The sequence below is a fragment of the Camellia sinensis genome, chromosome 15 (assembly GCF_055761805.1).
Source record: "Camellia sinensis isolate YWXY chromosome 15, ASM5576180v1, whole genome shotgun sequence".
Lineage (NCBI taxonomy): Eukaryota > Viridiplantae > Streptophyta > Magnoliopsida > Ericales > Theaceae > Camellia > Camellia sinensis.
Genome location: NC_138975.1, coordinates 85,902,618 through 85,918,653, shown reverse-complemented (window position 1 = coordinate 85,918,653; position 16,036 = coordinate 85,902,618). Strand labels below are relative to the sequence as shown.

The 16,036-nt window shown below is 32.9% G+C and overlaps 1 protein-coding gene and 2 long non-coding RNA genes across 3 annotated transcripts; 1 reads left to right on the top strand and 2 right to left on the bottom strand.

The window, feature by feature from the left end:
• The first annotated feature begins 775 nt into the window (after nucleotides 1–775).
• Nucleotides 776–7,860, top strand: LOC114271819 (tryptophan aminotransferase-related protein 2). The gene is made up of 7 exons (XM_082907754.1): nucleotides 776–1,362; nucleotides 1,600–2,150; nucleotides 4,458–4,761; nucleotides 5,793–6,073; nucleotides 6,472–6,776; nucleotides 6,892–7,111; nucleotides 7,599–7,860. The coding sequence occupies exons 2-6, from the start codon at nucleotides 1,855–1,857 to the stop codon at nucleotides 7,077–7,079; spliced, it is 1,374 nt and encodes a 457-aa protein (XP_082763880.1). The 5' UTR covers nucleotides 776–1,362; nucleotides 1,600–1,854; the 3' UTR covers nucleotides 7,080–7,111; nucleotides 7,599–7,860.
• A 4,553-nt stretch (nucleotides 7,861–12,413) lies between these two features.
• Nucleotides 12,414–13,382, bottom strand: LOC145813794 (uncharacterized). Its single transcript, XR_014357187.1, has 3 exons — nucleotides 13,253–13,382; nucleotides 12,682–12,753; nucleotides 12,414–12,602 (listed from the first exon to the last, which is right to left on the bottom strand). It is a non-coding gene; the product is annotated as an uncharacterized LOC145813794 (long non-coding RNA).
• Nucleotides 13,383–13,459: 77 nt separating this feature from the next.
• LOC114271820 (uncharacterized) lies at nucleotides 13,460–15,497 on the bottom strand. Its single transcript, XR_014357431.1, has 3 exons — nucleotides 15,117–15,497; nucleotides 14,865–14,933; nucleotides 13,460–13,627 (listed from the first exon to the last, which is right to left on the bottom strand). It is a non-coding gene; the product is annotated as an uncharacterized LOC114271820 (long non-coding RNA).
• Nucleotides 15,498–16,036: the final 539 nt, after the last annotated feature.

The window sequence follows — 16,036 nt, the reverse complement described above, 5'->3', positions numbered from 1 at the left end:
AAACGATGTGATAAAGAAATAATGTAATTTAAATAAAATAATGTGTTCAAATAATATAGGATAAATTACCAATAGGTCATAATAGTTGGATTTAATTTCTATCAAGTCCTGTTGAAAATAAGTCTTGGTAAAATTGTCACTAAAAATAATTTTTTTGTGACAATTTTTTATATATATCATTAAAAATTGACAATTAATGACTTTTTTTTGTCATGATTTTTATAAATTGTCATTAATACTTACAATTAGTGACTTTTTTATGACAAATTTTTCTTTTAGAATCTATTAGATAATAAATTCATTGAGGCCTCGTTTGGCAAGAGACTTTTTTAGCTAAAAAATCAAAAAGTTATTAAAAAAACTAAAAAACCAACAACCTATACCAAAAAATCAAAGATTTCATTTCCTCTCTACTTTTTACATATCTTTTCATAAAAAGTTAAAAAATTATCCCAAACTTATTAATTTTTTATATATTATATTTTAACTAAAAAATTAAAAAATTAATTAAAAAATATGTTCTCAAACGAAATGTCATTAAAACCTACACGTAAGTACCCAATAACATAAGAATAATGCTAGAGACCTCAAATATTCTATCAAAATTTTTACCAAATGTTTTACATGGGTATGGGATCCACACCTTGTGGGTCCCATATGGATTCCACACCCATATGAGATATTTGATAAAATTTTTAAAAGAATTTTTAGGATCTCTAACATTTTTGATAACATTTTTGAGATATCCACACCCATGACATGATGCACGCACTGGGTTCGGTAGTGTGCAGAGTGTTCTCATAAAAAAAAGAAAAGTAAAACTGAAAGCACCAGCACAGCAGGGCACGAGCATAGGAAGCAGAAGAGAAGCAGAAGCAACTTTTCTTTTCTTTCTATTTTTTTAACTACTCTCTCTCTCTCTCCCCAAAAGCTAAACCCCAGCTCTCTCTCGCTGTCTGTCTGTTTTCTTACAAATTTGCGTAACTGTATATAGAGAAAGAGGCTGTGTTTGTGGCTTGTGGTAGAGAGCACTGAAGCTACAACACAACTTTGTTAGTTTATTTTTCTTTTCTTTTTTTTTTTCTTTTCTTTTTTTATATACATATAAAAAAAGTGCGTGTATTTTCGAGATCCGGCATCTGAAATCTGCGATTTTCCGGGAAAATCGTTGGGTTTTTGATTTATTGATTCCTTCAAAAATCTCCTGTCAGACTGCTTCCCACTGGAATCCATCCCACTCGCCTTCATCCGGCGCATTTTAGCCTCTCCCGAGAAAATGGCAATGTGTTTGGTTGGATGGATTGATCTGTGTTGTTCCCTGAATCGCTCTACTCCAATCGACAAAGACTCCATTGCCTATTGGTAACGCATTCTCTTCTCAATACCCTACTACTCTCTATTTAACAAGAACAGACTAGTCAACGAAAGTGTTTGTTTTACACATACACTGGGATTGCCACACTCAAAAACCCACATACATACAAACCCTAGTCACTCACTACCCACAGATACAATAAATAAATAAATAAATAAATTAAGATTTTCAATCTGTTTCGCTATTCGTGTCTCATACTTTGTTGGTGTTTTTTTTCTCGACAGAATCTTTACACAGACAGACCCACCACAATACTGTTTTGGGTTGTTGTGCTCTCTACTCTTGGAATTGATGCCACTACGATTCATTTGTCACCTCTGCTTTGCCTCCATACTTGGATTGGACATGATAAAATCTCTCTCGCATTTGCTGAGGAGCAATCCATAATATATTCACAGAATCTGCTTGTGCCCTGTTTCTTCAAAGTGTAAATCCAACTCTGTATTGTCAATCAAAAAAAAAAAAAGAGAGAGAGAGAGATGGATAAGAGGAGGGTTTTGTCATTGAGGCATGTGTTGATGTTGTCTTTGGCGCTGAACGTTGGGCTGATATTGAGGCTTGGATATGTGGGTGAGAATTGGAGAGCTGAACAGAGTGTTCATGGGCTCTGTTTGGAGGAGAAACAGTACCGGAACATAGAGGCTTCCATGGTCGATTGTGACCAAAAAGTGGCGCACGTTAGCAAGACGAAGCTCGTGGAGACGACGACGTGGTCAACTTCAACTGCTCATAAGGAAGTCGAAGATGGTGGAGGGCGAGTCATCAATCTCGACCAGTAAGTCTCACTCTCTGTTTTCATTCCTTAAATATCTAATTACTCAGTATGAAGTTTCGGATTTATCACCAACCCCCTCAGCTTCTCTTATATATGTATGTATGAGATAAAGCTAATTAAAACCTTTATGGTATATCTCAGTGCTCATTCATTTTCGATTCTCACTTGTTCTCACTAGCGTCAATGCCTAGGCTTAAAACGATATATGTAGTTTGTGAGTGATTGCATATATTCTATGAGAGTCGTCTCGCATTTCAAATCCCAAACTGCTAGTAAGGGCTATATTGTTCATGTTTACAATTTTGGTATGAAACCAGGGACATAACAGTCATTTTGCTACTTTGGTGGCCAAGTCTACAATGTGCTAACACTGTGAAAAAATAACCTTTTTTTTAAAAAAAAATTGAAAGTTCTGAAAACTGTTGGTATTTGTTTGGCAACAAAAACAATTACCAGACTTACTTCGGTTTCCAGCAAAATTATTGGAAAAAAAAAATATATATATATATATATATATTATCCATGGCGTTTTGAGGTGTTGCTTATGCGGTGGCCTTTGCTAGTGCAGTTTTGGCTTTATCAACAGAGTCTTGACTTTGTTGATGATTTATTAAGTGTCTTTTTAACAAGGTACAATAAAAAGAGACAAAGAAGTAAAAGAACGCGGAGACATTTTCATTAATTGCAAAAATATTTTTCATTTGTTGCAGAATTCTTTTTAATGTTTTCGTTTATTCTTATAGCATTTTCCCTCAACCCGTATTCTAAACAATTCCTTAAGCGCACTCATTATCATTGACATATGAATAGGTAAAATTATTTTTCTAAAAATAATAAGAATATCTTAACGTGGTGTGGTGTAGTTCTGTCTACTTTGAAAATTTCTTTGGCAACAGAGCCGCCTATTGATATTTGAGAAGCCACAGGGAGACAAGTGATATTTCATAATAGAATACTCAATAGGGATTTATTTATGATTTGTTAAGAGTCTGTTTGACTCTATTGCCCGTACCGGTACACTTCTGACTGCTGACAATCCCTAACGTGCACTAAAGGCTTCACTGCTATGATTCTCTCCAGTTTTGGAGACAAAGAGACAGGTCTTGTGAATTCCCATGGTGCATGTTAGAGTTGAGGTGCCTCTTGGAATCTGTTGTGTCATGCTCTCTCTCTCTCTCTCTATGTTCCCAAAGTTGTGGTTGTGGTATACTCTAACATGCACCATTGGTGGTGGTGCTCGCCAAAATCGCTCATTGACCAGCATCGTTATTCTCTATACTTGTTGGCGGATCTCAAGTTGCTAAAAAAACTTCATTATCTTTTTAAGCAATTTGAATTCCGAGGTGACCATGTTAAGCCCAGATGCACTTTTTAGGCTTACTTTTGTGGATGCATGTTTGTGGGTCTTTTTGTGTGGCTTTGTGCTTATGGAGCATGCGGAGTAGTATTTAGTAGTAATTAGTACCACATTTGGAACCCCCTTTGTCCTTTGAGAAGTTGTGAAAGACTAAAATTTTGACTTCAATTTTATTACCCCTTTATTATTATATGGAAAGGAAAGTGGGTAGTATGGATTTAATAATTTATGGGCCCTTATAAGCATTACCAGTTACAATCCCACCTTTAGTCTCTGCCTATTATTACAAACAAACCTTTTAGATATTATGTTTATCAGCGATCCATCCAATCATTGATCTATTATAGAGGACCCACAAGTGCTCTCTTCCATACCTACCTTGCATGTGTTATGTGTTAATCTAATGCATTGACAGTTTTGCGAATTATTTATTGATCTTCATATGGTGCATATGGACTTGAATATTTGAATGCGAAGACAAAGATCAGGACACTATTGTAGTGGACCATATGTAAATTTGAGTCATATTTGACCGTATTCCACTATCCACTGTGGTCCCACCAATGCTAAAGTTAAAACATATGGTTGTAAGCTTTTTCTAATTTACCATACATACATTAGCTTGGTGGGATATTGACCTTGTATTGATAATTACATAGTACATCAACTATCAAGCAACCAAAAAAAAAAATAGAAAAGAAAAATCATACATCAGCTTGCATTCCTTAATTTTGCTAATATGAAGCAGACACCAATTCACTTCGTATTGGTGGACCATCTATAGATTGCACCATGGAGTGTAGCAAACCCCATTGGAAACATCAAATGGATTTAAATAACTTGTGTAGTTAATTTTGTGTGTCTTATGAATCTAGCATGGTGTGTTTGTGTTTCTGATATACGACCGACATTATGAAGTTGTTCCCAATTTCAAATATAATTCAATGCAGTGGCGATCCGACAATGTACGAGAGTTTTTGGCAGCAGATGGGTGACAGGACCACAGTTGTGATCTCTGGGTGGCAGTACATCAGTTATTTTTCTGATGTTACAAAACTTTGCTGGTTTTTGGAGCCAGAATTTGCAAGGGCAGTTATTAGATTGCACAAACTGGTTGGAAATGCCATCACTGAAGGCCATCACATTGTGGTTGGTACAGGTTCGACACAACTCTTTCAGGCTGCATTATATGCTCTCTGTCCGCCCAATGCATCTGAGCCCATGAGCGTGGTGTCTGCTGCCCCGTATTACTCGGTAAGTTCAATGTGCCATGTTTGATTTAATTATTAATTTAGTAATTACACATTCTTCTATAATTAGAATCTTGTAACTTGCTGACATACTTGCTAGGGAATCAAATCAAAGTCAACAGTTTTACCGATTGTGAACACTGCGGTTTCTTACCATGCTGTTTGATATACATTTAATTATGTGACCTGGCAGGCATGCTTGTCTGCAGATGTGTCCTATTCTAATATTACAAATGATAATGCCACACCTTTCTCGTAGGGGCGTAAAAAGACCAAAATAGTTTTGTGGTAAACAAGTGTATGGCACCACATTTTGGTGCATGACATTAAACATCCATTTCATATGTTTGTTTATTATAAGTAACCGTTTATTTTTTTTTTTGCGATATTGACTTATTTGCAACAATGCAGAATTGGTTACCGACTTACCATTCTGGTTTCTATATATACAATTGCTTGAGCATATGAACAAGTATCTGTAATATTTAATTATAATGTCTTGTCCCCTCTTACACTTCCATTGAGTAGGTGGTAAAATATACTGTAGACAATGGTGTGTCCATAGCCGGATTCTTGTCTTGCTCTCTCTCCCTCTCTCTCTCTCTCTCAAATACTAGTTCTGTCATGCTTTCTCTGGAAGTCATCTACCTGTTTTGTTTCTGAAGGAAAAGGCAAATAGGTCCTTTTTTTGGAGTCATAGCCCATTGTTACAAGATAAATGCATGTTACTTCAGAGGTTACAAGAGTTGGAAGCATGCCATCCGTGGTGGGTTTAAATGGTGATGTGGATATTAATTTCCGATCTTCATGATAATTAAGGCAGATCTACTTGATTTTCTTGCTGTATTTTTGGATCCTCATATACATCTTTTGTTGCCAAATATAAAACTTAGCCTCTCATTCTTTGACATTTACCAAGAATTGGAAGGTTAGTAATTGGTGATTAAAATTCACAACCTACGGATGTTAAAGTGGACCCATTTAATTAAAAAAAAAAATTTATGGGATTAACAATGAATGGCTGATTGCTTGCAGTCTTACCCATTGATGACAGACTTCCTGGAGTCTGGGCTCTATAAATGGGCTGGCGATGCACACAAATTTAGTAAAAATAGGCCTTACATTGAGCTTGTAACCTCACCTAACAACCCTGATGGATCCACAAGGCAGGCCGTGGTGAACCGAAATCAAGGAATACTGGTTCATGATCTTGCATACTATTGGCCGCAATATACTCCAATCTCTTTTCCTGCAGACCATGACCTTATGCTCTTCACTGTGTCCAAAAGCACCGGCCATGCTGGAACGCGCATTGGGTAAGCTTCTCATTCCATTGTTGTGATTATTTCCAAGAAGACTGGTGATATGAATTATCCTTGTTTTTATTTTTATTTTCACCCAATTTCAAGCTATGAGCTATTTATTATTGAATCTTTGAGAGGGGTAATTGTCAAATGGCAATCTTGCTACATTAAGGCTGTGTTGGGGTCATGGATTTGAGAAAAAAGAAAAAAGTGACAGATATAGAAGCTACTTTTGTCACTTTTTCCTTTTTTGTTTCCCATCATAAATTTCTATTCAAATCCAAGATCTAAACACAGCCTGAGGGTGCTAATTGCTGCTGTAGTATTCGCATCTTAATCAACAGAAAGAAAATGCAAAAGTCACTGGATCTAATAAATTTCTTTTTAAACTTTTTCTCCTCATCTTGCAGTTGGGCCCTTGTTAAAGACCAAGAAGTCGCAAGAAAAATGACCAAATTCATAGAGCTCAACACCATAGGCGTGTCCAAAGATTCACAACTTCGAGCAGCCAAGATTTTGCAAGCTGTAGGTGATAGTTGTGACCCTGTTGGCAGTGATGAAGAAGTCCAACCTTTCTTTGACTATAGCTATATCCTCATGGAAAAGAGGTGGAAGCAGCTGAGAGCAGCAGTGAAAAACAGTCGACTATTCAGTCTGCCTGACTTTCCTACTGCGTTCTGCAACTTCAGCGGTTGTAGTTTTGAACCACAGCCCGGTAATTATTATTACTGAGAATCACAGTCATTACTGCTATCGTCATTTTGTTCGGCAATAATCATCATAAAATCACAACACGTTTCTTTTTTTTCTTTTTTTTCCTCATTTTGTAGCGTTTGCATGGTTGAAATGTGAAGGGGAAATAGAGGATTGCGAAAGCTTTCTTCGCGGGCACAAGATATTGACTAGAGGAGGGAAGCACTTTGGGGTCTGCCCCAAGTATGTTAGAATTAGCATGTTGGAACGCGAAAAAAATTTCGACCTCTTTACACAGAGGTTGTCTACAATCCAATCTTGGTAGTCCTCAAGTAATCTGGTTACTGTGCACAAGAGGTGAGTATCTGTGAGCCAAAAGTTGTCTCTGTAAAAAGAACACAATTTTATCGATCAGTTGCGAGACCACCAAATGTTATTTATATAATTTTGGATCTTCATCTATCATTATTATTACGTATTATTATTTAACGTCACTGATGATCATCTTCTTGAAAAGGAGAGTAATATTATGGTTAGTAGAAGAATATACTGCCGATGGCAATTGATGTGTTCTCTCTTGCTAAGAACCAGAAGGACATGGAAAAAACAAAAAAAAATTGGTGCACCTGTTAGAGCATCTTAAACCATTGTTACTATAATGTCATTGTTATTGTTATAATTTGACAATGAATAGTGTTATTTTGCCAAATTATAGCAATGGTGCTACAATTGTCATTTACTATTTTGACAAATCTCAACCAACTTTCCCTTCAAGTTTGTAAGTGTTGTTTGGATATAGGTTTTTTTGTGTTTTTTTTTTTTGTTTATTTTTGTAATATTTTAGAAAATGAACGCAGTGCAGCACAACTTGAGACTGATTCCAGTAATACCTGTTGTCAAGTGTCACTCGATCTGAATGAGGAATATGCTCAATTTACGTTGAATCGGCAGAGAATTAGATCTACTGAAACCCATAACGCAATTCGTAATGATCTAATTGAACACTTGTGGTCCTGAGTTGGAGAGTTAGATTAAGTTTGTATTTTATCTTTTTAATGTTAGTTAATGTCTTTTTGTTATAATAAAATTATCTTCATTTAATGTCAGTGAATGTATTTTATCTTTTTATTGCCTTTATTTGAAAAAGTATATTTGTTTTTTCATTTTATTGCCTTCATTTGAAAAAATATTTATTTTTTCATTATATTTTATTGAAAATTTTAAATTATACTAAAAATTAATCAACATTATACATTGCAAAAATAATATTGCATTGTTTTGTAGAAAATACACAAAAATAAAAGATAAAAAAATAATAAAATGAAATTTCATTACAAAATAAAAAATGACATTGCAAATATAAAGGCTAACAATTACATTAAAAATTAAATGACATTGCAAAATTTAAAAATATATTACCTCGTAATTATTCATCAGGAGGCAGGAGGAAATAGTAATTTGGGCTGCTGACATTTAAAGACTACTTGCCCAAAATATCATTTTTTTGCATTGTGTAATACGCTTTCATCTGAGAGTCTAAATGAGAAATGTTTGTAGTCATTATCATATGTTCTTTTTTTTTTTATCTCATGTTCTTGTCTTCTTATCTCAAAGTTATATTTTTTCATCTCAAGTTCTTTCAGCTCCTACAGTGCTTGAATCATTTTTTCTTTTATTCTTCTTTTTTCTTTTCCCTGTCAGCAGGTATTGGTTAAATGTCTTCATTTGTATGTTCATTTTTTTGACTTCAGTTTTAATGACTTGATTTCTCCAAAATTATTTTTTTGTAGCTTTTCTACCCATTGGCTTCTTACCCCTTGCAAAAACACTACCCTCACCAATAGTTGGATTGTTACCAACACTTAGACTGTTGTCGTCTTCAAGAAAATGTAGTTATCCATAGGAGAATCGGGGGCTGAATTAGGGGTAAACGCTATATGCATCCTTAAATTTACTATATTCATAGGAGCTACATCTTGTTACCTGATATTGTCTTGCAAGATTGGCTAACAATATTCAAAAGCAAAATGTTTGTTTTCATCTTGATGGTATAATTGTTTTGCTTAAAGCATCTGTATCAATAAAATTAAAACATTATTTCATTAGTTAATTTTTATACGATACCAAAATAAGAAACTAAACATAATAATTGAATACGAAAATTTACTATATCAACTTGAGATATCCTACTTGGGCGAAGATTTTCAACTTGTGCTAAACACTCCCCAAATTGGTTATATCATTTCATGATCATACCCCCATTGAGATTGGATAAACACTTGTGTTCTTGACTGATCATTCTGAACCAAGCAATAATTTTCATAAATTCTCTCCCAAAAGTGAGTATATGATTGCAAATTGCCAACAATTGGGTCTTCCAAAATGTGACACCAAAATTTAGAAATTGTCATATTTTCTTCAATAGTGAATGATTTTCCTCTCTTTGTTTTTGATGAACCTTCTATAGTGATTGTTGAAAAAACCAAAAAGAAAATAATTTTAGAGGTTTGCTGTGAAATCAAATTCATAGAAAAAGAGGAGAAAAAAAATGAAATCCAAATGTTTGCTGTGAAATAAAATTGAGATAGAGGGTTTCAATTTATAGAAATTCAAAGTATTATCGTTTTTGAGAAATAGCCGTTTTAAGATAGTTGTTGTCATAAAAAATTGTTGTTTTTGTTTTTGTTTTTTGTTTTTTTTCAAACCAAACAGAGCACGACTCTTTTTAGACAGAGCGAGAGAACCACAACCGTCCATGTATAAAACTTCAATGGTTGAGATGATTTTCTAGAATCATCCAACCCTCCCTTCAATTGAAATGTACCGTCTTCCTCTCCCTCTCACTCTGTCTTCCCACTCCTCAAACCAGTCTTCCCATCTCCTCCTCCATGATCGAAGCGTCTCTCTCTCTCTCTCTCTCTCTCTCTCTCTCTCTCTCTCTCTTTTTCGCTCTTTTTGTTTTCACCTTGCCTCTCACTCTCTTTTTCTCTCTCTTTGTTTTCACCTTGCCTCTCACTCTCCTCTTTCCTTTTCCTCCTCCATCATCCAAACCTCTCTCTCCCTCTCTTTGTGTGTGTATGTGTGTGTGTGTGTGTCTGTCCTTGAGCTCAAGTCTTCACCGATCTCTTTACTCTCTAATCTGTCTACTCTCCAATCTCTCTCTCTCTCTGGTACGATCTCCATCTATATACATACTCATATATATATATATATATATGCTTTGATTTTTTGTTTATTTTTTTGGTTGTTGATGTGGATCTAAGGTGATTGCGATTTTTGAAACTCAATTCTCGCAATGGCTTCAAACCGGATCTTCAAAGAACTCAAGCATCTCCAGAAGGATCTTCAAAGAACACAATTGCTGGTATGTTTGCTAAAAATTTCTTAATTATTTATTTTAATTTTTGGTTTAATTTTTGTTCATCCATCTATTTTTATTCATCCATTTATTTTATTTTGATATTTATTTTGATCTTCAAAGGACTGAAGCCTATTTTGGTTTGGTTTATTGTGATAATATCTATCTAATTTGATTTGGTTTATTGTGATAATATCCATTTATTTTGGATCGACTGATTTGGTGATAAATGATTAAAAAAATAAAACATTAAGAGAAACCAAATTTCGATTTGTCAAATTTATTATGAAATTTGTTAATTTGGCAACAAAATTGAAAATTGGGTTTGATTCTGAATTTTTTGGATTTTTTACTGTTTCAATTATGTTTTTTCAACTAAATTTGGGATCAAAAATCTGTTGACATTTGCTGATCAGGAAAGTTTGACAACTGCTATTCAACCTGCTAAATTTGAGAACAAAAATAATATCTACTATTTTTGACAAGTAAAATAATAAGTCATTAAAGACTCTTTTTATTATTTTTATCAAATTTTAATTTTGACAAGTTAAATAGCAGTTTCATTAGATGCTCTTAACAGTTATTGATTTTACATTTGACATCAACAGCCAAGGAAAACACTATTCTGGAAAGACTTCAACGTTTTCAGTCTTCCAGTTAAAAAATTAAAGCATTAGAGTCATTGGGAGTCTAATTATGTCAAGTGCTTATGTTTGACTTTTGTCGGTTTCTCCCGTCTGCTCGGATCATGTGATTAGAGGTGTTACTTGATTCAGATCTACGTTCTTGGAGTGGATCCAAACGGTTTAGGACACAATTTCTAGTTAAAAAAAAAAAAAAAAAGTTTATGTAATTTATTAGGACGTCAGTCACTATGTGAGTAGTGGGAGGAGGCTAAAGGGACGGAGACGAGTGGAGCATATAAGAATTACGACAATGCTAAGTAGTTTAAATTTTTGTGATTTAAATGGTTCAAATCTGTCAAAACGACGTCGTTTTGACAGATTTTGAGTGTAAAACGACGTCGTTTTGATAGAATTGAGCCATTTGAACCACAAAAATTTGAGTTACCAAACATTTTCCTAAGAATTATTCGGAGTAATATTACGCAAATAGAAAAACATACCCACAAAAAAAAAAACCTTTGTATAGAATGATGTGACACCATTATAAGTTTGTCATTTAAAAACAAAGAATTCATGAAGTTGACTATAAATATTTAAATTAACAGTTAACTGGGGTAATGTATGTGTTATTTAAAAAAAAAATATATTTGATGGTATAATGTGCTATAAAAGAATAATTTAAAATTAAAATATAATTTTAATTATTTATTTTAATAATATTGATGTTATTGTTTTATAAAATTATTACTTGAATACTTATATATATATATTAGGGATAACCCGTGCCTGAAGGTACTGCGAGCAATTTTTTTTTGATACCACACATGCTACGAAATTCAATTATAATAAATCAATTCAAAATAATAATATCACTCTAATTTAAAATTTCACATAGAAATAGGAACAAAATATATAAAGAAAACTGAAATAAATAACTAATAAATTTCAAATCTTTTATGGGTGGTGCCTTCAAGAGTTCCCACTTCATTCTCAAGCATATTTTCAAAATTAGTCCTGTTTAAGGAATAGTTCAAATTAGTCTACTAAACATCAAATATCAACAGAAATAATTCAAATCCTCCCAACTTCTTCACAGTCTCAACTAACTATTTATAAATAAATGAAATAAAAATAACCCAAGTTACTTTGAAGACTAACCTTATTGTTGATACCAAAATATCAGGGATGATACAACAAACTGAAACTACTTTCACAACCAGCTGTGTTGGAATGTTAAAGGTCCTGAAAAGATAAATGAATTCAGAAACAAACCATGAAAATAGTGCATCAAAATATACTGGTCTTTCTTAATGAAGAAACATAAAATTCATAACCATGATCAAATTAAGAGGTAACAATACTATTAACATTCTCCTCCTTCAACCCACTAATAAATTATTCTTTTTCAATGTGACTCTAACATCTTACAACAATAGACACTAAAATTATACAAAAATTCATGTCAAGCATATGTGACTTCCACCAAAATATGTAAAGATACTAAATTAAATTGTTGCACTTAAGTTTAGTGAATTTTCAAGGGCACTTGATAGTTCACACTCAATAACCATCCATAAGGTCCAATCTTTTACATTGATAATAGACTTTACAAAAATATTAGAAATCTATTGAAGTATATATCAATATGAAGCTTTACAAAATGTATACTATATAATGTCTTCAAACTTGGACGCCTCAACAAAAAGTACTTGGGCGCCTCTACAAAAACTTGGACGCCTATAGAAAAAGTACTTGGACGCATCTAAAGTGCTTGGGCGCCTTCAAACTTGTTCTCCATCAAATTTTGAAATGTCCATGTATCAACTTCTGTGTACTTTTTCCAGTGAGGAGCATGCACAACAATCTAATATTTAAAAAACATTAACATTAGCATATTGAAACAATACGAAAAATAGATATTAAACAATATGAACTAAGAATACCTTATTACTATTCCATCAGAGTAATGTAGTCTTATTTATCCTCTTGAGCTCCATAGCCTTTTCAACCCAATCCTACAAAAGTTTGCCTTGATTATAATTTAAACAAAATTTTAATTAAAATACACTTTCTATTTGTTTCCTTCTTTTATCATTTGTATTCTTTTTTAAACTTTAATTACTTCCCTATTCTATTTGGAAAATTTTATATATCTTTGTAAAAGATCCTTTATAATTTTTTCTAGTGTATTGTTTTTTAAGGATGCATAATTTAGTTTGGAAATTAGTAATATTACGGATTAAAAGCACCATGCCCATCTTCACAAACTTTACAGTAAAAAAAAAAAAAAATTACACAAATTATGCATGCTTCAACATATCATATTCCCCCATGATTTTCTTTACACATGCTCCAAAACAAACTTGAAAAGAATCATACCACTTGTGTATTTTTTTTTCCCTTTATTGAGTAGTTTTCCTTTCTTTTTCCTTTAAGCTTCTCATTTTCCTTTGCCCTTACCATTGCCTTTGAGAAAAAATATGAGAAACAAATAAATTTGATTAGTGGGCTTACCCCACGAACACAGAGGACATTGAAGTCACGTTCATTATAGAGCACAACACTGACATTTCTATTTTGAAGAAACTGAACCTGTGTATATATAGAAATGCATTTGAAAGGTAAAAGAAAAATTATATTAAGGAATGTAGATTAAATAAAAAATGGGTATAGAGATTTAATGTTACTGTTTCCTCTAGCATATCATCCACCTGTAAAGAATAATACAAAAACATTTAATTATGAGAAAAATTATAAATAATAAGCAAGAAATTAAGCCTCGATTCATAAACTATAAACTAAACATACTTAACCAAAACTATAAATGTTGTCCATGATTTGAATTAAAATAAAATCTAAGGTTGTTGAAGAGGTTGAAACACCACAGACCTGCAGTGAAGAAATAACTCATTTAATAGTGCTATAAATAGATTGGGTTTAAATAACAATGGGCTGTACAATGACTATTTGATTACTTAATTGTGCCATACGTTAAGTACAATCAAATAAAATGAAACCCAATTCTAATTTTTAACAATAAAATAAAAACAAAACATTACTCTTCGTGTTAAAAATGAAACCCAATTCACACATTTATCAAAATCACCTAAATCATTTATCATTTATCATTTATGCTATCCAAGCCTATTGAAAGTTTCTTTAGCAAAGTTGAGAGCTCCATCCACTAAACAGCAAGTTTTAGACAGTAGAAGATAACTCGTTTATATAAGACACATTATCAGGAACTTAAATCTCATTATATTTGAGACCCGTTATCATACACATTAAACACATTATATTTGAAACACATTATCATAAACTGAAATCCCATTATATCTCATAAACTTCAATCTCATCCGATTTAGACTGTAAATCCATATAAATATAACAAATGGCTGATATAAATCTATATCAACAGATACTTAACATATCGATGGCTCCTACATTATTGTTAGGAATCAAACATATCGATGGCTTAAGCTTTCTTAAATTTTGTTGAATTAAAAGAGGTTTAAATGGAGCTGCAAACTAATAACCTACCAATCATTTTCTATAAATAAAATATCTCATTCAAGGAATTAATAAAAAATCACATAGATATGCAGACACCAAACTAATAACCTATCAATCATGTTCCGCCACCAAATTTTACTAAAATTAAACAATTTATCAAAATGAATTGTGTTTCTAATGGAAACTACCAATAAAACACATCAATCACTTAGTACTTTGCTTCCAAAAATCTATTTATTAAAATTAACATATAACAAAAGATTTGCACATCTACACAGTTTTAAAATAATAATTTGACTCCAAACATTAAATAAAAATAATGAATCAGTCTAATATGAGGACATTTTCAGGTATTGGTGACACAATCTAACTCCAAACAACAAGAAAACATTAATGAATCTTACCATTGTTCTTACAAATTAATAAATCCTAAAAATTTTAAATATGCCACATTACCCCAACCTAGCAAAGGGTGTAAATGAGTAGAAATATATGTAGTAGTAAAGTCAACCACTATATACTTCTGCACATAAAGTGGACAAATAGATAGAAAAGCAAACAAAAAATATATATAGAGAAAATGTTTAAGTAAGAACACAAATCAAATTCTTACCACAATGTTTCGATATGAAAGGTCTTAAGGAAGTCCACAATGCTTCAGACACAATGTTTCAATCACAAGCTGTAAACATCAATAAAGCAATTAAATTGGACAACCTGTTGTCAATATTATTGAGTAACAAACCTCTTGGAATTAAAGATTATTGAAACAAAAGATATTCACAAATTAGAGTAAAGATTATTGAAACAAAAGATGTTGAAATAGATGAGGTTTGAAGAGAGAGCAAGAGAGAAGTGGCATTACCTTGATGGTGGTCCGTTGAAGAGAGAGCGAGAGAGAAATGGGAAGAGATGATGTTGCAAAGCTGCTGAAATGGATTTCAAATGGGATGAGCTGCAACTTTGAACAGTGCAATTTCGTTATTAAATTGAATTATAAACTGAATCAAACGTCTTGTCAAAGCTATCTAAGCCAAAATCATCACCATCGAAAATGATATAGACAAATGTCCCTTCAAAATTAAAAAACAGAGCTTTAAATAATCAAACTCCTCCAAAAATGCTAATAAGATGTGGGTGTTTCGCAAAAGAAACCAAAACTCAACATTTGAAACCAAAACTCCACTGCCATAATCACATTGTTGAAATAAAAGCTCCAAACATGTCATGATCAATTTAAAAAAGGCAACACCCAACTCACAACAAAAATAAATAGAAGGATCTGATTCTAAGGTTTGAAAAAGGTACACCAACCTCATCCAAGATGTAATGATTCCTCTAAGTCTGTTGAGTCAGAGTCAGAGTCAGATTCGAGTATGTCTAGTGAGTCTGTGTCTGGTGCTTCCAAGGGTGGTAACCCAGACACCATAGTCCTATCAAAGTCGTCTTTTTCATTTTCCTTTGAGTTTGTTGTAACCGGTGAGCCAGAACTTTTAAATGAATGTACCAAAGTTTCCGTTTACTTCTATGTGCCGTTAATTCATTGCATTGACCGAGATTTTCAAAATTATGATGAAAACGAAGAGGAAGAAATTCCTCAGGCTATAAAAAAACCTGATTGACCAAGAAGAGGAGAGGTGTGCTAGGTTTTTCATGGATGAGATTATTTCAATTAACGTGGGTACTGAGGAGGATCCTCACTTGGTTCAAATTGGTTTCACATTGTCTTCAGATGAGCACGAGTGATTAATCACTTTGTTAAAAGATTTCAAAGATGTTTTTGCA